The sequence below is a fragment of the Phytophthora infestans genome, genomic scaffold (assembly GCF_000142945.1).
Source record: "Phytophthora infestans T30-4 supercont1.53 genomic scaffold, whole genome shotgun sequence".
Classification (NCBI taxonomy): Eukaryota; Oomycota; class Peronosporomycetes; order Peronosporales; family Peronosporaceae; genus Phytophthora; species Phytophthora infestans.
The window spans coordinates 505848-531006 of NW_003303706.1; the positions used below are offsets into that span (position 1 = coordinate 505848).

A 25159-nucleotide genomic window follows, 5' to 3' on the forward strand; every position below is an offset into this window, starting at 1 on the left:
GGACAAAGAGACCATTTTGGCAGGGGACTTCAACTGCGTTCTCAGTCCGGTTCTCGACAGACTGGGAGGACATCGGACGGGCCGAGCCGAGAGTGCAGCGTTACCAGCTCTTCTCGGTCAGCTACAATTAGAATATGCATGCATATTGGCAGGGCAACTGGATGATGGAGCGGACAAATTGGAAAATACGGAGTACTTTACCAACTGGGGTCCAGAAGTGGCGAGTCGAATTGACCGGCTTTGCGTATCAAACTCATCGACGTCCAAGGTGCAATGGCTCTCGGTCCTTGAACCCACCACCCCATCCTACCATCAGCGTGTGATATTACATTTGGCAGGAGCGCAGCCTCACCAGGTCGCTAAAGTCAAGAGAAGGGGCCTCGTATATCCAATACGGACTTCCCAACAGACTAGAGTACAGGAGGAGCTACTTGACGCCTTAGTGGAAGAAGGTATCGGCCGACAGGAGACGACTCACACCTGGGACAGCACGGTACAAAAGTGCGGACTCTGCATTAGCCGACTCACCAAGCAAGAAAAGAAGCGCAGGAAAACGTTCAAGCACAAACTGAACGCCCAAAGCCGTGTGCACCTGTTAACGAGGAAAGCGCCACTCGACGTCACGATGGAGGAGAGGAGAGCAGAACATCTCCTCCGTCTAGGCCAACGACTAGAAAGAACGGCGGACCGTCTGCGCTGGGATTTCAAGCGAGCGTCTAACTGGGAGCGTGATCAAACCATAGCCAGCATCCGGCACATTCATGGCGCCGGCTTTGAGCGCGAGATGTCTCTAGCGACCAAGTTCTCAAGCGAATGGACCCCGATACTGGGCAAAATTCATAGTACTGTACCGGACGCTAACCTTGAACGTGAATTCGACAAATTTGTGACGATCCCGGAGAACAGAAAGCTGTCGCACACTGATAATAATATCCTGAGGGAACCGGTGGCAGAACAAGAAGTTCGAGATGCGATAGCGGCTCTCAACAGGCATAAAGCGGCCGGCCCCGATGGGCTTAACAACGATTTCCTCAAGGACACGCAGTCCATCTTTGTCCCAGCTCTTACGGCAATCAGCAATGAATTACTCAAAGGAGGAGAACCGCCACAATCCTTCCTCGAGACACTGATCATTCCTCTAAAGAAGAAAGGAGATTCGGACGACGCCATGGATTTCAGGCCAATCTCGCTGCTTCAGACTGGGTACAAAATTGTAACCAAAGTCATGGCAACCCGGGCTCGACGCGTCCTAGGAAAACCGATCGGGTCATCGCAGCAAGGATTTGTCCATGGCCGTCAAATGATGAAAACGGTCATGGTGATGCTCGCAATACTTGCCACAGCAAAAGCCGAATCCGAGCTCGCCGCAGCTCTGAGTCGAGTAATTCTCCTGTTGGATTTTAGGAAAGCCTACGACACGGTCGCACGGGAATTTTTGTTTCTCGTACTCATTCGGTTTGGATTTTCGCCGGAGTTTGTGCAGATGCTACGGAACTTGCACGAAGGTACAACGGCTAGATTTCTTGTAAATGGAGAGCTATCCGACCCACAAGATGTCGTCTCGAGCATTCGTCAAGGATGCCCATTGGTACCCCTACTGTTTATTCTCGCAGCAGAAGTACTCGCGTTAGCAATCCAGCAAGACGAACATACAGAAGGAATTCAAGTACCCTGAACCTCCGGGCAAGCACACAAGCTCTCAGCATTTGTGGATGACTCCACAGTCTTCTTTCGCGAGGCGCGTCAACTGCCGCGAGTGCTGGAAATAGTGCAGCGATTTGAAGAACTTTCCGGGCTCCAAGTACAACCGACCAAAAGCAAAGTCATCTTTCTCAATACCGCAATCGAGATGGAAAGCATACACGGGATGGATCCCTGTGTTACCCGTCGGGGAAACTGTCCGGTACCTCGGATACCAAGTAGGCACCGGGCCACTAACAGAAGTGAATTGGGCAGCGCGGATACGTACGGTGCAAAAACGATTGGCGACTGCCGCCCACATCTCGAATAGTATGGAGAACCGAGTCCTCCTGCTCAATGTCATCATGCTCCCTTCGATTTTGTTCACTGCGGCGGCATTTGAAATGCCAACCTGGGCGGCCACACAGCTCCGAAATCTTTAAAAACAGTTCCTCTGGCAACACTCAACCAGTGCAGAATCAAGCCGGCACAAAATTAATCCGGGACTCCTATTCACACCGAAACAAACCGGAGGAGTAGGTCTAGCGTCCATCGAGGTAGCCTGCAAAACGCAACGGGTGAAGCACGCAATTCAGTGGCTCGTCCAACGTCATGATATCTACTACGCCGCATGGAGAGCGTGGGCATTCAGAGGAGCTACTCAGCCTTGGTTGAGAGGTGTCTCCCCACGGCAGGACAGCAGAAACAGTCAAGGCAGCAAGCTGGCCACGCCTGGAAACACGCTCCAACAGCTCATTGGAAGCTGGCTGGCACCCGTGCTAGATGAAGAAACCACCACTTCTCAGAGGCGCCAAGAGCTAAAAGAAGTCGCAACGTCTGCAGTGAGCTGGACAGAGAGTGGAAAATGGCATGTGGAGCTTAAGAGGTCTCTCCCAGAGAAAGTGCGCTCGAGAATGCCAGAAGAGGAGGCATTCTGGCCTATCTACACTTGGAACGACAACCCAAGCATCGTAGATGAAACAGGAGCAATGTTGACGAGGCGGAAATACAACCGAATTGAGAGCTGTACGTTGGAGGATCTCCACATTGAGAGAAGGAGTGATCATTTGTATACGATGACCATCCCATTCTCGGCAGCAACAAGCCATCTCCAACCGAAACTACGCCGGTGGGGCATCGCCATCCTCTGCAGCATCACGCCCCTGAAGGTAGGCACCACACTGCGGGTCGGAACAGAGGCAACAATACAGCACCCCCCAGAACTCCAGAACGACTACAAGTGGATCATACTGAACAGGCACAGGATTCGAGCAATCCGGGCCACTGATACACCGAAGTCACAGTTCGAGCTAGAACAGCAACCGAACGGGATTCACTGAGTCATCAGTGCCTCGACTCAGGCGGATGTCACCACAACGGAAGACATCCACCAACTCCAACGGCAGGAACGAGCAGGTACTATCGTTTTTCGAGCCCATCCGACACTGCATGGATTCCCATGGCAGGTGCCGGACTCAACGGCGAACCGGCACGCTCTAACTGCAGTCAAGAAACAGGCTTTCAAACGGTATCGAGGGGAAGACATCAAGCTCGACGCACCAGTGGCTCGGTTGCAACAAGTGGCGCTGACGAGTACCTGGCAAGCAGCGGCCATGGCGCAATCTCCCAAGCAACTCTGGGCCCACAACAATGAGCTTACGGCGTATCAAGTTTATATCAGCTATCGGGTGGCACTCCGACAGCTCAACCTCTATCACGACGGCAGGTCGTTAAACAATAGCTGCCGCAAGCTACAACGCTGCCACGGACAAAAGGAGACACTAGAACACATCCTGTGGGACTGCCCTTGCGCTCAAGCATGTTGGCAGAAGCTAGTCTGTCACTGGACTGGAGAGCAATGGAGGCTACAACAGCTGGGCCATTTCCAGCGAGCATGTGCAAGTAGGAAAGCGCCGGCATTATCGAAGGTAGTCAAAGCCAACCTTGACAGAGACCATCCAGACGAAGAACTTCAGTATGAGAAGGAGTGGAAGAGAATGTGGCGGGTCATGTGCAGCATTTGCGCGACCAGCCTCTGGATACAGCGGAACCGGGTCGTCTTCCAGCAGGAAGACGTCACCATAGACAGCAGCGTGCTGGAGTTCTGGTCGACAAGTCAGCAACAGCTACGAGCAATCGCAAAACGAGAAAGAAGACAGTCAGAGAAGCTGGAAAGTGGGACAAGACTCCTGCTATGCCTGCAACAACTGGAGAAAATACCCACAGAGAAGTCTCCAACGGAGAAGAGCCCTGTACAACCACCGGACCAGGCCCTGGAACCGGCGTTGCTAGCCAGGCTTAGGATCAAACAGACCTCTAGTAGTCGTTAAGGGACCAAATGGAATCGTCTGCCTCTCTCTACATTATAATACATGTAATGCAAATGACAATCTGGAATTGACAATCGAACAATTACAATTGCTACGTTGTAAATTACAATTCAACAATGCAGTTAGTCCGCCCTCGCCATTCTCTCATTCCAGAAAATGGAGGCGACAACGAAGAAGAGGAAGAGCTTAGGCCAGCCTGGGCCCTTCCTTACCCAAGCGACGCTGCAACAAGTGCCGAAACGTATTTTCAACTGTCTAATCGAAAAAAAGACACGAAAAAGAAAAACGTGATTGCAGCAAGGGCGCAATCAAACAGCGTCAAAAAGAGAAAAAGGAGCATCGCAAAATTCAAAATAGGACGTATTATTTGCGTCGTAAGTGGAGCATTTCGTTGAAACGCGACTCTCTCATCGAAGTACTGGACAAGCTACTGCTACAGATCCCGGGTGGCTGTATTTCAACATCACTTATCACCCTCTACCAGCTCGAACAGCGACTGCGAGCACTGAACCGCGAATAAAACAAATTTACAATACGAAAAACTTTCCAAAATAATTGACTATTTATTTTTGAAAAATGTAACGTTTTAATTTATTTATTCTACGCGATTTTCGATCTTGCGTTAAAAAGATAGCATTTCATGTAAAGATCAAATTTATTATGTCATTCGTACAAATACTACAAAAAGATATATTAGTAATTGCAAAAATCAAGTTTACATCATGACAATTTCTAATATACTTTGTGAGTACCTAAATAGTTAAATGATCCACCTTTTTTTATAATAGACCAGTAATTTGTATAATTTGATCGTACTGCATTTTTTATCACACCTCGAGCTCCGTAGCCTCGAGCTCCTTAGATTTTTCCCCTACGTGCACTCGTACGTGCAGTCCAATCTGACCTTTGCACTCCATACCACGTACGCAGAAGGTCATTAAGCCGCGCTTAAGGGCTATGAGCAGAAGGGAATAGTATCTCGTATATTGGGATAGAGCTCTCATATTACTATTGAACATCTGTCATATATCCATATATTACCTTCACTATTTCTTCTAGTGATACTGTATCGTGCAGGAGGAATACAGTGTGCGACGCAGGCTTAGAGACTGGAAGCATGTCCCCAATTGGGCAGTTTGAAGAATTTCCGTCCTATTGAGAAGCAGTGCTCTCACAGAATAAGCTAACAAGTTACTGCAAGCGATATTGGTGGCCAACTCCTTACAGAGGCCTCTCTCGATAAAAACGACGCAACAGTGGAGTGGACGCAAATGTAGCTAGGACTATCACATTAAAGCTGGGGCGTGCAACGATGTCGTTCATGTGATAGACACTAATGGCAAAACGAGTGGGCAGCAAGATGTTTAGTTGCTAATGCGACAGAGTAAACTATTAATACTACGAGCTATCGTCTGCTACGGGCGCATGTAGATTAATCTGTCTAACAAACTTTGAAGATGCTGGTACGGCATGTGGTGGGAGCAGAGAGAATATTAATAAGAATTAGATATGATCACGCATTATTAAGTAATCTATTCTACAGACCAACACAGATGCAGCACGCCATGATGTACAGAATTGAATGACACTTTTCTTTTGACGTGTAACATTTAATAATGTGACCTAAATTGTTTATTGGGGTTTCAGTCAATATCCACAGCATGTCAAGTGCTGGACAATGTGCAGTACGTGTACGACAGATATCAGGCGATGCTCTTACGCAAAGCGGAGATTGCTGACAAGCTTACTGTAAGGATGAGAGAGTCTTAGATCAGACAGACTTCATAGTAACTCGCGAAAGTTAATGTGAATCCAGACTCATAATAACTAGCAGGTGTGAACAGGTCGTCTGTACTTTTACGCTGGGTGTTTTACTGTAAATATTAGTAAACGTTTTACTGACAAGATGCTTATTGATCATCTTAAATTTATCTTGGTGGTGTCAACATTTTGCTAATTTTCGCGTCCGTCTTCAGCATCTGCGCCAAGCTGTACTCTTGCTGGGACCCTCTTCGTGCTGCACAACAGCAGCCAAGCTAGTTTAAATCTCACTACGCTCGTGTATGTCTCCGCAATGCGATGACGCTCGAACCGATGTGTATTGCGAACGTCAGCGTACACAATGCCCGGTATCATTACTCCACAGCTTATAGATCTGGCTGAGCAGGTTCATTGACCCACTGCGTGATCACTTCTTTTGGAAAAGGCTCTTTCGCACCACTTTCGCTATGCCAATTCTTCAAATACGGCAGCAGTCGGTATCCCCATGCACCCCTTACTTCTTTTAGCTAGCACTGCTGATGCAGTGGCTCGTAAAAGTGTACTCTTAGTGTTGCTGGGAACGCGATCTCGACAATAATGACGCCCCAGTGATTAGCACCCAAATGTAAGGGTACAATCACAAAAGGAGCCTCAGACAACCATTGGCGTGGTGGTGATGGCCATCCCAGAACCGAAGTCAGCGGTGAAAATGCGACGCAACCCGATGATCGCTTTCTGCAATCACCGTGATACCCATATCAATCACGGCGCCGTTGAGCAAACCATCGCGTAGGACTCTGGGGACAGCGTTACAAAGCTTTCATGACACATTTCCCAGACTTCGTCTTCAACTCTGTCTTCAGCGAGAGCATTTGTTTTCAGCACGTCTTGAGCTAGCGCTTCGTGAGATTTTGCTGCTTCCGAATGGAGCAAACCATTCGTTTTAGTTTCTAGAGAATGGTTCAACATGATGAGCTTGAATATAGCGCCACTCGTGCATCAGCCATTCCAAGTCCAGAAGAAATCTCTTCGATTGTAGCCTCAGTACGTAGAAGCTCCTAACGTTTTGTAAAGAAAAGAGCTGCAAGCAATGTTAGAACCGTGGTCCCCTACGAGCAAGTATCCTCATCAAACACCACGCGCACTTATCACTGCTAAGGCGCTCTAACAGGACAGCACCATAAATCCCACATGCCCATGTAGAGCGACAGCATATTTCCCCATCGAAACCACCAGCCCCGACGGCGCAGTCTTCATACTTTGGTATACCGCGGCATGCTTTCACTGCATGATTGCTTCTGCTTTCCTTAAGAGGGATCCTGGTATAACAAAGGCGTGTTGTTGCAATTGCTCATCCACATCAGAGTCTGCGGCCTCTTTGCAGGTGACAGGGCGAACCTGAATAAACATGACCGTCATAATAACTGGATACTGCTCCAGAACGCTACGTTTAATTTATTAATGCTGATAGGATGCCCACTGTAGAACTTGTGACGTCGCTGTCGTCACCTCAGATAAGATCAATACGGCAGCGCATTATGGCTGAGGTGTGCTCCAACCTTGTCTCAGCTTCTTTCGTGTCCGAGGCCGAGGAGCCGGTAGATGCATCACTTCCATCTGGCGTTTTTAACGGTGCGGGTGATTTTCCACTTTGTCGGTAATTGCCCCATCTTCATCTCTGATTACTGCAGATTGCACGGAAATCATTTGCGTTGGTGGGACGTTCCTCGCAACGGATTCGGATAAATCGAAATCTTTTAGGCTCCGAGTGCGTGCCATACCAGCAAACGATTCAGATTCTATTGCTAATTCCTGTCCGGCCTTCATTTCAGCCATCACGTTTGCATAGTCTAGTTGATCGTAAAAGCTGTCGGAATCACTGTAATTATCAGCTTCAGCGGGTGTCGCCTCCCAATCACTGTCAGCTGCACCCTATTCGATCACTGCGTTTCACTTGCACATTTGCTGGAATTGTCAACAGTCGATAACTCACTAAGTTTCCCAATAAGTGGCTTGAAGATCGCCTGTGGCCTTGCGTATTTCTCGGCGGCTGATAGAACGCCCATTTTCGCTTGCTCCTTCCTTTTCAGGCGAGCATTTTTAACTGTACGCCGATCAGTCCGCTTAGGTGCCGACGAAGATTGCGGTGCTGCGACGCCACTTGGCCGAGCTTTGACAATATTGATGACGTGTCGGAGGCAAACCAGACTGCCCTCGAGCGCACTGTACAATGTAGCGGTCTCCTCCAGGCTTAATCTTCTTGGAACCGCTGCTGCTGGGAGGACTCAAAGTCCAATAGCTATCCTTGCTACCATCATAACGTGCGGATAAGGGAGCCGGTGGCTTTTGTAGAACAAACAGCGGCACGTCCCTCCCAGGGTGCAAACCAAGCACTACCTGATAGCAGCAGTTTCACTCTGACTTTCTCGGTAGCTAACGCACGCACGTTGGAACCTTGTAATTTACCATGAACAGATCCCACGGAATGAACACCTTTGCAAAGGTGTCATTCGATAGCTGGACCGATATCTTCTCCAAAACGTAGGGGATAGTACCGGCAGGACAAAAAGGAGCTGAAAACTTGCGCAAATAAGTCATCAAGTGGCTGACAACGCTAGCTTGATTTTGCAAGAGGCCCGTAGTCAATCGGAGTCTTTTTTCCAAGTAGCCTTTGAAGCTGGCTCCAATTGCATTCAATCCGATTTGTTGTAGTACTTCCTGCTGTGAAGCAGTTATCACGGTCACGATTGGACCACATGTCGCAACACAACTCCCAATTCTCTTAAAAGTACGTGGAAATCTGACCAGGGTCTCTTTCTAAATCGCTCCAAGCCGTCTCTTGTACAATTGAACGTACATCATCTTCTTTACTAATTTTGATATTGCTGAGCACCGTTGAGACCATACGCTGCTCTCTTGATGACCTTCTTTCAGTTTGACAATGTGTGGAATTCGCTCAACAACACCGTCACTTGAAGGAAGCATTTCTCCAACATGGGCCACATAGTAGGAGAGGAGGGCACAGTAGCCATGGCATGGGATCAGGCTTTCAAGGCACTTACTGACCGGCTAACGATGGCAACGCGCAAAACAAACACGGTGCAGCAACGAGCAAATCTTGCCACTGCCATCATCATTCCCAAGCTGCTATACATGCTTAGCCGGATCCGACCATAGTGACACCAGCTGATCGAAATAAGTATTTTGTTTGGAAGTCCGACCCGGAAAAGGCTCCAGTCGGATGGGTACTAGCGGAGATAGCTGCGCTGGCGAGCGCTGCTGGAGGATTGGGCATACCCGACATAGCCACGGAGCTCCAAGCCATGGCGACACACACGATTGGACTATGAGGACGACAGACCAATTACCCAACTGATAGGGCGTTTATTGCGCTCAGCGATGGGATGTCATGAGGAGGTAATTGTACCTAGACAGCGCTCAACCATACACACGGCACGATCGATCCTGTGGGAGTCGGGGCTACCATGGGTAGATCTACAATGGACCGAAACGGATGGTGCGGGCACGGTCTATGGAGGTTTCGAAGAGCGACAGCTGAGATGCTTGCTTCGGTATAGAAAAACTTGGTCACTCGATGGCAACATGACGGAGAGATGTACATTTGAGGCATTAGCCAAAGACCCTATAGCTCACATGACGACACAAAGAATCGCAGATCGTGGAGCTTTCTCGTATGCGGCGTTTCTCGAGTTACCGATCACGGAGCAGATACAGAGACTCGCAAGGAGTACAGAGACCATGGACGGAGCTGGCGGCACTTGCCATCCGGCGTACTACAGACAAGCTCGGCGACGTCCGCCGCGTCTCCATCATACCCAAAGGTGACGTCGTCTTCACTCGAGTGCGACAGGCAATGTCTCTAACTAGCCGAGCAGCTCATCAATTCCGCGACCTGAGCCTGTCCACACTGGCCCAATTCCCGGAGTTAGCGCTCGCTCAATTGGATAAGATGGTGCAGCAGGTGCACCGTTCCCTGGCGAACATCACCATGAATTTCAGGTTGACAAGAACGAGGGAGGGGCACACGTTCGCCACTCGTGGGTTTTTGATAACTCCATGGTAGCCTGGGATCGGGACGCCATAGCTGCGCACTTACAAGTGGGCACAGAGTCTCTTTGGATACCCCCCCCCCCCAGCCGGAGATAACATTGGTCCGACTCGTATGGGCTGGTAAATGCAGATGGACTCAGTCGCGGAAACGATACAGACGTATAATAATGGCAAAACGTACTAGTGCAGCGAAAGCAGCACTGGACAAAATAAAGGAGAAATAGGCACAACAACACCCCGGCATTGCGACCGCATTTGCCAACATCAAGCGGCACGATTTTCATCGCATGGAATCTGTCACAGCCTACCCAACCCAAAACCTGTCATAACTTAAGTGGAGCAGACTGCGGTTGTGGGCGGGAGCAAAACGTGGCTTTTAATGTACAGTAGTACTATCGCAAGAGCTGTTGCGGCACAGCACATCTAAGATGGGACTATCCGTGGGCACAGAAGTTCTGGACGGTATTGCTCAGTAATTGGAGGCAGTGCAGGACATTTTCAGCTTTCGATTACGACAAATACCGGACTGGATCGTTGATTGGGGGGGGGCTGATAAGGACCTGGGTACGTGGGAACGCATACAGGAGCTAGCACAAATCTGGTGGAAACTCAGCTGTGCGGTTAAAGGCACGATGATATGGAGATGGAGAGTAGACCTCGCCCATGGGTACAAGCCTGTTCAGGATCTGAACAGCACGATTTAAAGCGTAAAGTTGATAATTGGAGAAGCATATCAGAGAGATATGCTTGGACTATGTCCAGTCTCCCCGCGGTCGATGGCTATTATACAGGCTGCGCAATTTTTACTAAAGAAGTGACACCGTCACACACCGGTCTCAACGATACAATCCACCCGGGACCACTGGTCCGGGAGGCGGTGGAAGTGTCATCATGACTGGTGATCACACCGAGCAGTCACCTCAGCTGATATGAGCTGCAGCTACATCAGTACAGCACCAACACATCACTTATAATCTAGCAGATTTTATCGGGCTACAGCGACAACCGAATTGCGCGGTTCGCGCGGATGGAAAGGACGTCATGTTGTCGGAGACAGCGCGCCAATCATTCAGATGATGCTAAAGCGCAAACCACCCAAAGCGAAAAGACTAAGGCACTGGTATTGGATCTCACGGCAATTAGCCGATCAATGCGCAGTCGCAACCTTTACACACCATTACAGACATTATAACAAGACTGCAGTGGCTAATTAACTACGCAACCGATCACAAGTGCAGCGTATGCTGAGCTGTACTATGGAGAGCAAGGACCACCAGATGTGGCAAAAGGCAGAGCAGCTCAAGAGATGTGACTTTAATAAGTGGGTGAAAGGACGAGCAGTCCTGGACGGCGCTCTCGCCGGACGGGATGACTAGCTGAAATCAGAACACGAAGCCTGCGAGTCGTGTGAGATCCATTCTCTAAGGTAACAAGAAGTGCAACGCAACGAAATCGCCACATGCTGTCTATCCAGCAAACCGAAGCACCACCAACACCCTTTTCCCGTAATCGGTTGTCCATGTGTCGTGATGCAAATTCAAAAACGGCGTAATCTGCATCAATTTGAGCTCCAACATTAGCAACCTCGCCACCATTTCACAAAATCTCGAGAACTGCATGTCCACCAAGGTGCGGTACGATGCAGGAGATGGTAATGTCGCTTTCGGGTTACCTGTAGCCACTTGGAAGAACTTCTTGAAGTTAGTACTCAGCGTTGTGAAGTGGGCGATGCCGTCGTATATCGGTCACGGCATCAGAAAAAAACGCGTATCATCGACGCTGCTACTCTCGGCATCAGAGCGTCAAATGTTGCTTGACGCTTTGGCGGTCCCTCACGGCTATCGGAGCGTGTCGGGTCAGTAATAACACCGGCTTCTGCATAAGCTGCGTCGATATTTTTGCGCAAGCGTTTGCTTTTCTGCATTTTGACAACCTTCCCAACGTCGAATTTCAGGTGGTGGCGCCCATATGACCCTTGGCATTTGCAGGATGGCCCCAGCGAAACAGAACACCCTCCCACGTGTCCTTACTTGCGCTAATATTAAAGGTCAGCTCTTGAACACACAAGAAATACACACAGTAAGCACACGTGTGTGTAGAGAGTCGGGCTTCCGCTCTTAAGGTACGGGATATCGAGAGCATGAGCCACTCGCCAAATTTCCGAACGCGTTCCAGCGCCTTGAAAGTGCCGAATCGCTAGCGGAATACCGTACTCGTCAGCAAACACAGTCACTTGTCCAAGTTGCAACAGAGACAACTCCGTAGCTTAACTTTAGAGCGATTTATCCGTCGAGCTTGACAGCTCTACGCTGACAGCACTCGGGCAGGAAGTTGGAATCATGGCGTGCTTTCCAGATGACCAATTTGCAGCACATGAAGTGCTACACAACCTAGCTATTTCGTGTTTGTTTTTAGCGCTTGCAAAAAGGAAAAGTGCTACAGTATTAAATGTAGCACCAACCTTACGGACAGATCATCCGAATCCAAGACTTTGTTATTGCATAAAAGATGCACTAGTTTGGCGAGTGTCACTGGGTTGCTGCAACTGGCCATTGCGCACTTCATCTTGGACGTGTTAATGTCGATGACAAATTTAAAATGAGGACTGCTGTGCAGCTCGGTTGCGCTAAGGCTTTGGCGCTCACGTTTCTGAAATTAAAAAAATGCCGTGCCACAACATCCTCTAACGAACAACAGCGGTGCACTAAAATGACCGTCGTCCAAATCGTTTTACAATTAGTAGTTTCTTAGTACTATTCGAAGCCAACGTAAGTTACTGAAGTACTCAGCAGTAGGATAATTTTTTAGCTACATATTACTATTGTCGTTTGTAGTACTATAGTACTGCTGGGTTTTACTATCTGCTGCCTTACTGCCCCCTCTACGCTTTTTGTCAATTTCTACAAATCACTTAGAAATAGCATTGCGCCTTCTGAAAGTGTTCAAGAAGTATTAATACCATTTAACTTCGAGCAGATGTTTTTCACCAAGCGTAACCCGGGCTACGCCGTAGCTAACGGGTACCCTTACAGTGGGTACTTTTACACTTTTTTGGTTGGTCATTCCAGCACGATGGCGACGATTATTAGCAAGGCGAAGCCGTCCCTGGATGTGTACAAGCAGAGTTTTCGCGAGTATCTGGTACCTTCCCAGCTGCTACGTACGCTATTTAGCTGCACGAATTATTCTCACAGTATCCTAAACGCCTCTAGCACGAGACCGACGCCGTGAAGGATGAGACGGAGTTAGAGCAGCTCATGAAGCTGCTACACGAACCTCTTCCAGTGTCCTTCCGACTCAACCTGCACCGTCCTGACGCTTCAAGGTGGCTGCAATAAATAATCGCAAACGGTTTTAATAGTATTGACACAAAATGTTACAGACTGAAGGAGATGCTGGCCACCAAGTTCCAATTCCCGAGCGACAAGTATTTCCACGGAGAAGTCCCCGTGAACCCGCCCAAGTAACATAGCAACAGCGCAATCAAAAGCCCAATACTAGTGCTAATTAGCTGTTCTTTTGTGTTATTTCAGACCAATCGCGTGGTATCCGCTAGAAAAGGTGGCGTGGCAAATGGACTGTGGACGTGTGGCGCTCTCGAAAAGTGGTGAGTTGCACTATCAATTGCAGACAATTGAAGGATGCAATAACTAATTATTCGTGTGAAATTTTAGCTCCGAAACACGAGGATGTGCGTGCGTTCCATTCGTGTTTATTGGAGCAGACGGACCGTGGCAATATCGACCGTCAGGAGGCTGTGAGCATGTTACCAGTATTGTTTCTGGACGTGCAGCGTAGCCACCGCGTGCTCGATATGTGTGCTTCACCCGGTTCAAAGACGACGCAAGTAATCGACTTTTTGCTCTCGACTGAGAACGGGGACAATGGCGAACAGAGTGGCCTAGTGATTGCCAACGACCTGGACAAAAAGCGAGCGTATATGCTGGTGCATCGTCTGTCTCGCAACACGCTACGTCGCGCAGTGGTAACGTGTGGCGCTGGCGATACATTCCCAGGTCTGTACGATGCCAAGACGAAGACTCTACAGCCCACCAACGTGTTCGACCGCGTGTTGTGTGACGTTCCTTGCAGTGGCGACGGTACTCTCCGCAAGAACCAGACGTTGTGGAAGGAATGGCACATTGGTCAAGGTCTTACGTTGCACCCGACTCAACTGGCGTTGGCACTTCGAGGTGCTGCGTTGCTTAGAGTAAACGGGATTATGGTCTACTCGACATGTTCGTTCAATCCTGTCGAGAACGAGGCTGTTGTGGCGGAACTTCTGCGTCGTGCTGGTGGATCATTGGAGCTACTGGATGTGTCGAACAAGATGCCGGGGCTGATTGCACGTCCTGGTCGATCAAAGTGGCGTGTGGGTTGGCGCTCCAAGTCCAAGTCGACCCACAAGGGTCATTTGTTTAAGGAGGACAAGCACGAAGACGACCAGAGTCTGCACCAATGGTTTGACAGCTATGAGGCGCTGACACAGGAGCTCCGTGGTAGTCGTGTTACTCGATCCATGTTCCCTACTGAGGGTGTCATTGCTGACGAGCTTCACAAGACACTTCGATTGATCCCAACGGACCAGAACTCGGGTGGGTTTTTCATCGCTGTATTGCGTAAAGTGGGTGATTTACCGGGTGAAAACGGTCTTCAGGAAGGACTTTCTCCACTGGATGAACTGGAAGCCACCCCCCCGGCTGACTACATTTGCAAGCTCTGTAATAAGGGAGGCCACTTTCTAAAGAACTGCGAGAAATATCTGCCGGGTACCGAGTTTTCAGATTCGAATAATTCGTCCAAGCCACAGACGAAGAAACGTCGTACAGAGGAGACGACGAAGAGCGAAGGGAAGAAGAAGGAGAAGACGCGCGAGACGCTCTACCGTCCTGTGAACGACGAGGTGTGGCAACAACTGCGTGGATTTTACGGTCTCGAGGATGAGACGCTTAAGGTGAGTTATACAGGATAAGAACGGTTAGCATATCGCGGTTAACTAACGCTTTTGCCACGTTGTAGGACCGCTTCTGGTGTCGCTCTGACACTGCAGCCACTGTGAACTACGTGGACAAGGAGATTTCGGACGCTTGCTTAGGTGGTGACGCTCTTGATGTACGTGCTTGAGACTTACTTTATCCTGTATCGTACAGTTTAACTTAACCTGTCAATGACTGGATAATCTACTTTGTAGATCGTCAACACGGGCCTTAAGGTCTTCACCAAGGTGACGGAGCGTGGCGACGTTTTCTATCGTCCGTCAGAGGAGAGTCTCGGCTTCTTTGACGAATTTTTTACCAAGCGACGACTAGACATTCCCATGACTGACTTCTCCAACCTCATCAAGAACGCGGAGCAGCATGTTGCATTCGACACGCTGTCGTCGGGTCTGCAGAAGACACTGGAAGGTTTGGCCATTGGTCCTGCGGTTGTCCGAGTCCAGACACACGCACAAGTCCGCATGAACATTTGGGTGGGCAAAGGTTCCATCCTGCCGCGTGTGTCCAAGGCCATGCGTGGAGAGGTCGAAGATGCGCTCCACCGGTGCTCGGACAACTAGATAATACCTCACAGTGTCTCTCTTGCCGCCCCTGCACGCATTCCGCGTACAAGAAAATAGAACGAGTCTCTTTTGCCGGCTACTTGGTCGTCTTCTTCGTTGACGTACTGATTTTGCTGACGTGTTGGCATTGTGGGTCTTGTGGGGAGTTGATGGACTTGTGCTGGCGTAGTCGCTGGAGTGGGGGCGTCTGAGTTGAGGATGTTGGTGAATACGTCCATGAAATCTCGCTTCGGAATGCCCATCAAGCTGCTGTCGTTGTTCTCGATCCACATGCCGAGCACAAGCATGAGCAGTACCACAATCGCCACGATCGCTGCAGTACTAGACAGCCGAGTTAACAGAGAAATACTGTAGTACTTAACTTCTTGATAGAGTGCAAACTTACTTGTATCCATGCGTAAGTTTGTAGCTCTTGACCACGACATGTCCGTGGTTACCGATGAGGATACCGGTGAAGCCCATGAGCCAACTCCCCAGTACTTGGGAAATAAACCGCGTCGCCAGAAGCAACTTGCAGAGCGCGATGTAGAGCACAATAGCCGCAAAGATCAACTGCACCACGGCTGAGTGCGTGTGTAGAATAGCTGGTAGCAAGACCACCACAGCCATGTGACAGTCGACACAGAGGAATCCTCCCGTGTCTTCATCGACACACCGACGGTCCTGTAGTTGCCACAGCGGGTGATTCAGATCAATAGGTCGAGGACTCTTAACCAGATACTGAAGAATCAGCACAGCCAACAGATTCCCGATACAGATCCAGAAATACGGGAAGCCGAACTCCGGGATCATCGTGATGAAGACGAACCTGCACGAAAATTGTTTAGAGTTGTCGCAATTCACGGACAATCAATAGCTGTCGACGTGCCATATTAGCAACGAAATGTCTTGTGTGCGACGCCGAGATGTAGTCGAGTGCACAAGCGTCCGCAGCCACGGACGTTCCTGGAGTCACCCATTTTGCGTCAACAAGCCCTAGCTGTCTCAAAAACAATCGAACGCACCTCTTTCTGCTGCACCAGCCACGTTATGGCCGTCATGTCCCATTGCAGCAGCGGATGCAGCTCGACGATCTCTCGGGCATCGTCCACGTTCTCTCGAAAATGCACGTGTCCTCGCATGGTCTGAGAAGATACGTTTTCTGATCCTTAAAGGTCGTACACATCACCCGTCATAACCGATCGAACTGAGCGCTAACGTGTTCGACAAGGTATACGGTCCACTTGTCGACACATTGCAGCAGTCGCACAAAGCGGACCGAAATCGCACGCGTCTTGCACTACACGTCGGAAAATGCACCAGCGATCAAGAGGCTGCATCAGCCTCTATGGCGACAGCATTGCCAACTACAATAACTTCCCCGTTTGATCGTCGCTAGCATATTTTGTTTTGTGTGATACAAATCACCAGCTGGACCCTTTGATGTATGGGGATCGGCCGGTTGGCGTCACCCACGCGGGTCGAGTGCCCCCATCTGCATCCGCCGCAGTCTCGGGGCGATAGTTGAGCTGACCTGGAAATCAAGGGTGGACTTGACTTCCTGGCGTCACGGGGCAAATCGAGACTCGCACGTGCCTTTGTCCACAGCGCTAAAGACCGGCCGCAAACCCATGCAACGGCTCAGTTGTGAATCAGCGACGTCCTGCGCACTCCAGAGAGTGTAAAGTAGAGGAACCATGACGACAATTGACGTTGATCGCAATGCACCCGAGACTCCAGTATGCGACGCTGACAGGTAGGTCGACTGCAAGGGTTTGAGGATGTAGGAAGCGAATTGGTAGCTGATATTGCGACTGTGTTGACACAGACTCGACGTTCCTGGCATCGTAGAGAGCTACATGCTCATAAGGTCCGTGAAACATGCAATGGACGAGCAACTTCTCAAAAATCTGCAAGTTACGTGTCTTATTAACGCTGAGAACCCTCGGAAGCGCTCGGAACACCCGGAGTTGACGGTAAACCCGACGATCGAAACGGGAAGCATCGAACTGGACGACGATTTCTCCTACGACGAGTTCAAGAGCAACATAACGCACGCTAACAAACTCATCCAGATCGCTCGCTCGGACAATAAGACGGTCTTTGTCTTCTGCACTCACGGTAATAACGAGAGTGCAGTGGTGTGTATCGCCTACCTCATGGTAGTCGAGCAGTGGAGTCTCGAGCACGCGTATCGCCATGTACTACAGAAAAGACCGGCCAGTGCTCCACGCAAAACTTACGTCGAAAAGGTGATCATAAGATGTTTTAAACATCTTTTTGTTAACATTCTGACTATTGTTTAACCCCTCTGTTACCGCAAAATGAGCCCGTGAACCACTAATTTTACGTCATAACTTACGGCGTAGCTTTTACCAGCGCGTTTGTATGGTGCTGTATCTTCCACTTGCCTATCCAAAACGATGGGAGGTATACGTTCTCAAAGGTTTTGACACGCTACGTCGTATATCATACGACGTAAGGATGACCCAAACGACACGGACACCGACACTTACGACTTTGTAAGAGTGAACATAAAAATTAAAACGGGAAGACGCAAGCGAATGCACACATAGAGCAGGGCTTTTCGATGACTGACATGCTAAAAGAGGAACAGACACAGAGCATATGGTAAAGGACGTCACATTTATGAAGCAATGAACACACTCATCGTCAGGGGGGATAACTATGGAGGGCCTCCAGCTGGGATTAGTTGTCCTCATCGTCTGGCGTTCCTTCGCATTCACGGTTCGGCCTCCTCGTCAGCACCCTCATTGTCTTCGCGGAGAATCTCACGACGAGTCTTCTTGCGGACGCCGACGGTTTTGGGAGCGCGGCGCAGCACGACTCGCTTGCCAAGGTGTGCTGGGATCCTGTCACCGCACGCGAAGTCCTCGTGCCACACTTGGAAGCAAGTCTTGTCGCCACCTCTGCGCGCCTTGCCACACAGGTAGAACTTGGCGTCGCCGTTGGAGCAGTCCGGGCAGTAGTAGGTCGTCTGGAACGACTTTTTGAGCTCGCCTCGATACAGCGAGCACACCTTGCACGACCGCTGACGCCTCTTCTGGATGCCGCCCCTCACAGTCACCCAGTCGTTGAACTGCACGAGCGTGTGCCCGGAGAATGCAGGGCGCCGTCGCTTGCGTGCTGCTGGCGACGGAGTGGGGGCTGCCATGAAGTCTTCGTCCTTGAGCTGTAGCAGCTGCTTGTGCAGCATGCTCAACCACTCGTATCGCTTCATGGGCGTCTCGCCGGCGAGCCGACTGGCCTCTTTATGCGTGAGGTACGCGTTGACGAGCGCCAGGTCCAGTAGTCCGAGGAAAAGACTCTTATAATACTTCCGGAACCTGAAGAAGAGCTGGATGGAGGAGGACTGGAGGCGGAGCTGGTCATGCACGTCGACTCCTCCCATCCAGCGCTGGTAATCCGTCACCAACTTCGGGCACTTGAACATCGAAGTCCCGAGCCCCTTCAGGTTCCGCTGGATCCTGTCCTCTGCCATGGACACACCTGTCGCGAGGTAGTGGACCGGCTTCCGGTCCCACCAGAGGCACGAAACCATGGTCGGCACTGCCGTCGATCTTGCGAACTTGAAGGATCCACGCTCGATGCGCCTTGGTCGCGTCTTATGCTCCGCTACGATGTCGCGGTTGAAGCCCAGGCGGTTCGTCATGATCGTACCGATCACGTAGATTGACATAGAGAGAAGCTGGATGGCGAGGGCTACGGACGAATAGAAGCGGTCGATGACCACAACCCGGAAGCCACGATGCCCAGCTAGAACAGTGCTCAGGTTGCGGATGACTGCCGCAGCGCCCGTCTTACGGTCATATGCCTGCGCAGCAGACTCGCTGGCTTGGCGTTTTCCGACATAGATCTCAAACCTGAAAGATACGACATTGAGAGCACGGTCAAAATCATCAAGTCATAACTTACGACCTAGCAAATCATACAAAAAAACATTCGTCGCTTACCGGTGGCAGTACGCAGTCAACGAGTCGCATGTCATAAACATCTTGGTCCCGTAGCGGTGAGGCTTGTCTGGCATGAACATCCTGGTCGTGTTGCGTCTGGATGTCGCCGGCAAGACACCTTCGTCAAACGAGATGATATTCGGCGGCTTCCACGCGCTCAGGAACCGTTCCTGCAGTACATCAACAACGTCACGGATCTTCCACAGCTTGTCTTGACGGTTCGGGCTGTCATTGTTCGCGAAGTGTAGATCGCGCAGGATCGACGTGCAGCGGTTCCGGCTCATGTACTTGCCGAACGCACCTGCACTTAAAGCACCATCGTCGGTCATTGCCCAGTGCTGCGAAAAGCGTCGGGTGGGGCTCAACATATGAGCCACGAGAAGCCCAATAACGCACAAGATCTCGCGCGGTGAGTAGTCGCTCTCCCGACGAATACGGCGTCGAAGTTCACGAAGTGTACGCATGTTCTCCGTTCTAGACGTCCGCGATCGTTCATAACGCGCTCGATGGTCCACCGTCTGCCTTTTCATCCGGTTCGTCTCTTTGGTGATCCGCATCCACAGGCGCTTCGGTAGGAAATAAAACATCAATTCAAGAGGTGATTCTTTCTTCGAGCAAAGTTCTGGTGTTGGATGGGCGGTCTCCTGCACCAATCCGCGAAAGCAGGACACATCGTCCGCAAAAACTGTCGAAGGCGCGCTTTAGGCAAAGTTTCGCAGCGCTTCCTGGTCCATCTGCTCGATGGACAAGGTGCCACCCAGGGCCTCAATGAAAGCGGCATCCATGTAGGGCGACTCCTCGTCGTCCGATACCTCGTCCTCGTCTGGATCAGGACGGACAGGCTCCACGTCGTCGTCGTCAGAAAACTGGCCGTAGTCGGAGCCTGAACTCAGACTCTCGTACTCCTCTCTAAGATCTCCAGCCTTCATCAAGTTTACATCAGCTGGATCGCGTGGTACAACTGGTCCTCCAGCGTCGTCACCCTCGCTGGCGTCTCTCGGCTCCTCCACCGTGTCGTCCTCAGAGTCTAGGTCGGGCTCCGTCTCCGAGAGCAGCCGCTGGAAAGCTCCGATCACGACACTCTGGTCTGAGTCATGCACCGCGTCAGCACGTAGCGGGGATAGCCCAAAAGCTCTCCCAACCGCGTTCTGCGACAACGCAGGTGTGCCATCGTCCTCGCTGTCACTTTCGAACAGCGCGTCGACTGTGTTGGCCGAGAGAGCCACATTGCAATCAATCTGCGACGCTCGCACCATATCTCCATCACCGCTGTCGCCCCCACCGCTCCCAGCTTCACCGCCGCCACCGCTCTCAGCTTCACCGCCCCCACCGCTCTTGCCCTCACCGTTATCTCCACTCTCCTCGCCACTGCTGTTGTCCTCTTCATCCTGAATCAGTCCGGTTGTGATCGCGTGCTCCACCACCGCTCTCTCACCTACCACAAACCAAGTTAGAAATGACGCATAGTAATACTGCAATAGCACAACATACCGTAGAGCACAATCTCGCCTTCTGCAGGAACCTCGCTGGACGGCCTGACGTACGCCCAATCGTTTGACAGTCCGGTGGGAGGCTTCGACCGCCACCCCGCGGCCTTGAGCTGGCGCCACAGGTGGCCGAAGTCTACCAGGCGCGGATCCAGGGCGGGCGCTGACACCGACGCTTGAGCCTCAGCTTTGGTCCTTGCGCTCACAGAGACCGGCATTTTGATTACGTCTCAGCCGGCAAAATCTGGAATGGCTGAGAGTGCCCGAAGACTTCTGGCCACTCATCAAATGATGACAGTTGGAAAGGTCCACTTGAACCCTTTTCCTCGTACTGTCTTTGTGTGTGCAGCAAAAACCTCTCCAGCCTTATATCCGATCGGCCCCAAATTTGATTTGATTTCAGTATCAGGTCGCCGTTTCCGAGCCAACTCCAATATGAAGAAAACACTATGTCGTAAGTTACGACGTACAATTTGGACTATGTCATAACTTATGACGTTGGTAACAGGGAAGTTAATACGTTACAGCTACGCACGCTGGAGCTAGAGACTCACGGCCGCGTGACGCTCCGTTCCGACCAGATCGGCCCCAGTATGATCGACATTATGCTTGGTCTGCGTGGCCAAAGTCCTGGTGACGATACCGACGAGCGAAGCAGTCAAGCGACTGATGGCGGCATGTCGACGATTGAGCGTGCGAGCAATATGTCGAGCTTTTCCATCGCCACGGGACGGACGAACGGATGGTCTGTGCGTGAGACGATGATCATAGCTGAGCAGGAGGACGATCCAGTGGGGAAACACAAGACTATTTCACCGAGTTTTGGACGGAGGAAGTCCAGGACACACCGAGTCAGCTGCGTTATTAGCTGAGTTTGGGTTTATGTTATTAGGTAAAAGTGTCTTTGGACGAATATAAAACTTCAACGTAACACTCGTATAGATAGACTGCTTAGCAAATATTCGCTGCAGAGCGCACACATGATATTAATACCCTACAGGTGCGGGTGGCGACGAGTTAAGATCCATGCGAGGGTAGCATCTAACTAGGCAAATACACGTTCAATATCGCAGTTGACTCGCACCTGTTGCAGTTTTGAGGCATTTACGGCGCCGCAACTTGCTTCTACTAGTCGGCGTACCACCGTCTGACTCGTCGCTTGAAGACACGAGAAAACAAACCGAATGCACAGCTTTCTGCTTTACGTGCCAATGCTTGTAACGACTGTTGTATATTACGAATAGAGCATGGTGGAACGGTAATTTTTAGGCATGAAAAAGGGTAAATTTTAATGGGACTTTGACAAGAGTAGTATCTAAATACATGACAGAGTACATTTATTCGCCAGTATCACTAATTTATACAGTCGTGCACCTCCAATTCGGCACCGATACCCTGCCAGATTTTATGATTACGCGAATCGGATGCGCAATTACCTTTGCCCATCACCACCCTAGCAATTAACCTCAACTCCTGCCGCATCGATCTGTTTTTAAATTTTGGATCGGACGTCTTCATACACACACTTTGATTTTTACCGCCAAAGACAATGGGACATCGCCCTTCCTCCTACAATCCCACAAAAGCTGTCTTTGTGCGAGAAGCACAAGTCAGCTCCTGCATGCTCTCACTCCGAACTTGCTCGTTGGGCAACGGAGCGCTTTGAGACCCCCCCCCCCAAGCAGTAAAGCGCACTACCGTCCAGTGTATTCTTAAGCGGTCGGCGGAAGTTGCTGTCTTGCCGGACGCCTATCGCGACCGGAAGCGCTGTATCGCGCCCGCGATTCGCGCGTCTTCGTTGAAGCGGGCGCAATGTGGCGCTGCAAGGGACAGATCAACGAGCATACAGATGTCCCAGCGCCTTTGTAGTCCCGCACGGGGATAATAAGTGGCCGAATGCGTCTTGGGACCTGCCACTGCTTCTGAGACCGAGCTGTCATAGATATCATATTTTTTTCACAATACATGTAATGATAACAAGAAGTAGGCTCATTTTAATTGTGCGTTCTACCTAAATATTCGTGCCCAGCTCAAATAAAAAAGTTATTCTTTTGACTTGGCTAATGAGAAGAAACCACTTAAGTATGACCAACGGTCACCATTGCGGCAATGAGCAAATTTGGTCGGAATTTACATGTGCAATTCGGCAACTTCAACAGAGAAAAAAAATGAATCCGTCACTTTGCTGTTGCAGCTTAAGCTTACGAAGAATAGGAGACCACTACCTCACTCGACGTCTCCCCCACATAGAATTTAAAGTACTCACTCGTCAACAAGCTCCTCTTGAAGCAGTCTACCCTTACAGGGTGAAGTTTCCCTTGCACACACTCAGCAGCATGTTGGGGGAGAAGGCGTCCAGTCCTTCGTCGTGAAGAGCGTCCTCTGCTTCCACGAACAACATGCCCAAGCCAAGCACAAAGTGCCAGTCAATGTGGCAGTGCATGAGCCACACGCCCGGGTTGTCGGCATTCAAGCGGAAGACGACGTAGCCGAGGTCAGCAGTGCATGCGCCGTCAGCGTCGGCGATGCACTCGGGCACCGTGAAGACGTCGTGCTGCATGGGTCCGTTGAGTCGCAAGGCCGGCAAATTACCTGCCAAAATGTTGTCGCGCGAGGCGTGGCCGCTTCCAACAATCCACGGAGAGTGGGCGTGCAGGTGGAACGGGTGCTGGTCGGGCGTCTCGTTGACTACAACCACTTCAACATGGTCGTTGTGCTTGAGTTTGATAGCGTTAGCGGTGGTCGGTAGATCTTCGGTCTTAGCACCTTGGGCGATAGTGAAGAGCGGCGGACTGTCAGGGATCACCAGTGAGCTGAAGTCACCACCATCGAGAGCCATGTAGCCGAGGAACGCCGTCGGATTCGGAGCAAGAACCCCAAGGGTGAACTCAGCGACGATACGTTGATCAGGTGTCTTGGGGAGCACTACCGGGACCGCCGGGTTAAAGTTGAATTCACCGATCGTCACCTCCGTCGCCCACGCGGACGTCGTCGGGTCTTTTGTTGCTCCGGTCTCGTAGTCAATGATAGCAAGCGCGTCCGGGTTGAATCCGTCCGGGACTTGGTCGGCTTCGCGAGCTGTCCAGGGGATGCCAAAGGGTGAGTGCACACGTAGCCAGAACGAGCCGAGCGCCGTATTCTTGCCGCCGCTCTGTCCTTGTTTACCGCCGCTCTGGCCTTGCTTCTGGCTCTGACTTTGACCCTGACCTTGCGAAGGCGATGACTTGGCCTGTACTAGAATGTCATAGCGTTGAGCCACGTTGATCGTCACCGAGTTGACGGGCGTCGACGGCTTGAGGTAGTCAGTGTCGCTCGCTACGACCTGGAACGTGTGACCGTCAATACTGACTTTGAACGCGGCCATCGCCGACGTGTTGATCAGACGGAGCAGATATTTCTTGCCCGGTACGAACTGGAACCGGGGCAACGGACGACCGGGACCGCACTCGAAACCCGCAGCCTCCGCAACGGTGCAATTGTAGCGTCCGATGTTGTTGATCAGCACAGTGTCCCAGATAGGAGCACCGACCGGCAGGTCGTGGTACCAGTCGGCCAGTAGGATCGTGTACTCCTTGTAGACGTCCTTCTCCCAGCTCTGCTGTAGTTTAGGAGGACAGTGCACGATGAGTGGTCCACGGAGTCCGTAGGCGTACTGCACCTCCTCGTGGCCATGGAACCAGAAGGTGCCGCACTTATCGGGCTTGAACCGGTAGATAGCCGTCACGTTCGGCTGGATCTGGCACTGCGTGATGCCGGAGACGCCGTCCATCTCTTGCGTACCGAGCTGTTTCAGCCCGTGCCAGTGGATGCACGTCTGCTCCGTGAGCTTGTTGGTCACGTGCACCTCGACCTCATCGCCGAACGAGACTTCGATCGGGTGCTCGTCGCACGGCTCGTTGTTAATACCGTAGCCCAGATTGCCCCGGACGCCGTCGAAGATGGTGGTGTTGAGCGTCGTGATGTTCCAGTCATAGCGGACGACACGGGCCGAAGCTTGAGCAGCGCCGAGCAGCAAAAGACCCAGAGTGGAGAGAAGACCCATCGAAGTCGGCGTCGAAGGTTGGACACGGCAGATGGAGTACCGAGAGTGGCGTGTGAGCAGGAGGAAGCGAATTCCGAAATGAGCGGACAGTGCCAATGCCGAGTCGGTCGAGCAGCAAGGTTGCGTCTATCTAGCGCAAAGGATGGTCGTCGATGTTTTGGATGCGGTAGCTTCATGAGAGAGACACACAATCGTCTCTTGTATGTTGATGTGAGATCATTTTTGCTGTCCGTAAGATACTTGATCCTTGAAGTTGTCAGCACTGAAGAGCCGTC

General features: G+C 51.0%; 6 protein-coding genes across 6 annotated transcripts; 4 read left to right on the top strand and 2 right to left on the bottom strand.

Annotated features, from left to right (window-relative positions):
* Positions 1 to 1300: 1300 nt before the first annotated feature.
* On the top strand, positions 1301 to 1675 carry PITG_23108 (uncharacterized protein; the record flags this gene model as incomplete). The annotated part of the gene is made up of 1 exon (XM_002896759.1): positions 1301 to 1675. The coding sequence occupies one exon, from the start codon at positions 1301 to 1303 to the stop codon at positions 1673 to 1675; it is 375 nt and encodes a 124-aa protein (XP_002896805.1).
* Positions 1676 to 12914: 11239 nt separating this feature from the next.
* On the top strand, positions 12915 to 15481 carry PITG_17298 (tRNA (cytosine-5-)-methyltransferase, putative; the record flags this gene model as incomplete). Its single annotated transcript, XM_002896760.1, has 7 exons — positions 12915 to 12983; positions 13055 to 13167; positions 13225 to 13305; positions 13376 to 13449; positions 13517 to 14796; positions 14862 to 14954; positions 15034 to 15481. 7 exons carry the CDS (start codon positions 12915 to 12917, stop codon positions 15397 to 15399), a joined length of 2076 nt encoding a protein of 691 aa, XP_002896806.1.
* On the bottom strand, positions 15408 to 16523 carry PITG_17299 (uncharacterized protein; the record flags this gene model as incomplete). The annotated part of the gene is made up of 4 exons (XM_002896761.1): positions 15408 to 15723; positions 15788 to 16210; positions 16283 to 16347; positions 16407 to 16523. 4 exons carry the CDS (start codon positions 16521 to 16523, stop codon positions 15408 to 15410), a joined length of 921 nt encoding a protein of 306 aa, XP_002896807.1.
* A 555-nt stretch (positions 16524 to 17078) lies between these two features.
* PITG_17300 (uncharacterized protein) lies at positions 17079 to 17637 on the top strand (the record flags this gene model as incomplete). Its single annotated transcript, XM_002896762.1, has 3 exons — positions 17079 to 17137; positions 17210 to 17572; positions 17634 to 17637. The coding sequence occupies 3 exons, from the start codon at positions 17079 to 17081 to the stop codon at positions 17635 to 17637; spliced, it is 426 nt and encodes a 141-aa protein (XP_002896808.1).
* A 3697-nt stretch (positions 17638 to 21334) lies between these two features.
* Positions 21335 to 21714, top strand: PITG_17301 (uncharacterized protein; the record flags this gene model as incomplete). The annotated part of the gene is made up of 2 exons (XM_002896763.1): positions 21335 to 21343; positions 21370 to 21714. 2 exons carry the CDS (start codon positions 21335 to 21337, stop codon positions 21712 to 21714), a joined length of 354 nt encoding a protein of 117 aa, XP_002896809.1.
* A 1411-nt stretch (positions 21715 to 23125) lies between these two features.
* Positions 23126 to 24939, bottom strand: PITG_17302 (multicopper oxidase, putative; the record flags this gene model as incomplete). The annotated part of the gene is made up of 1 exon (XM_002896764.1): positions 23126 to 24939. The coding sequence occupies one exon, from the start codon at positions 24882 to 24884 to the stop codon at positions 23142 to 23144; it is 1743 nt and encodes a 580-aa protein (XP_002896810.1).
* Positions 24940 to 25159: the final 220 nt, after the last annotated feature.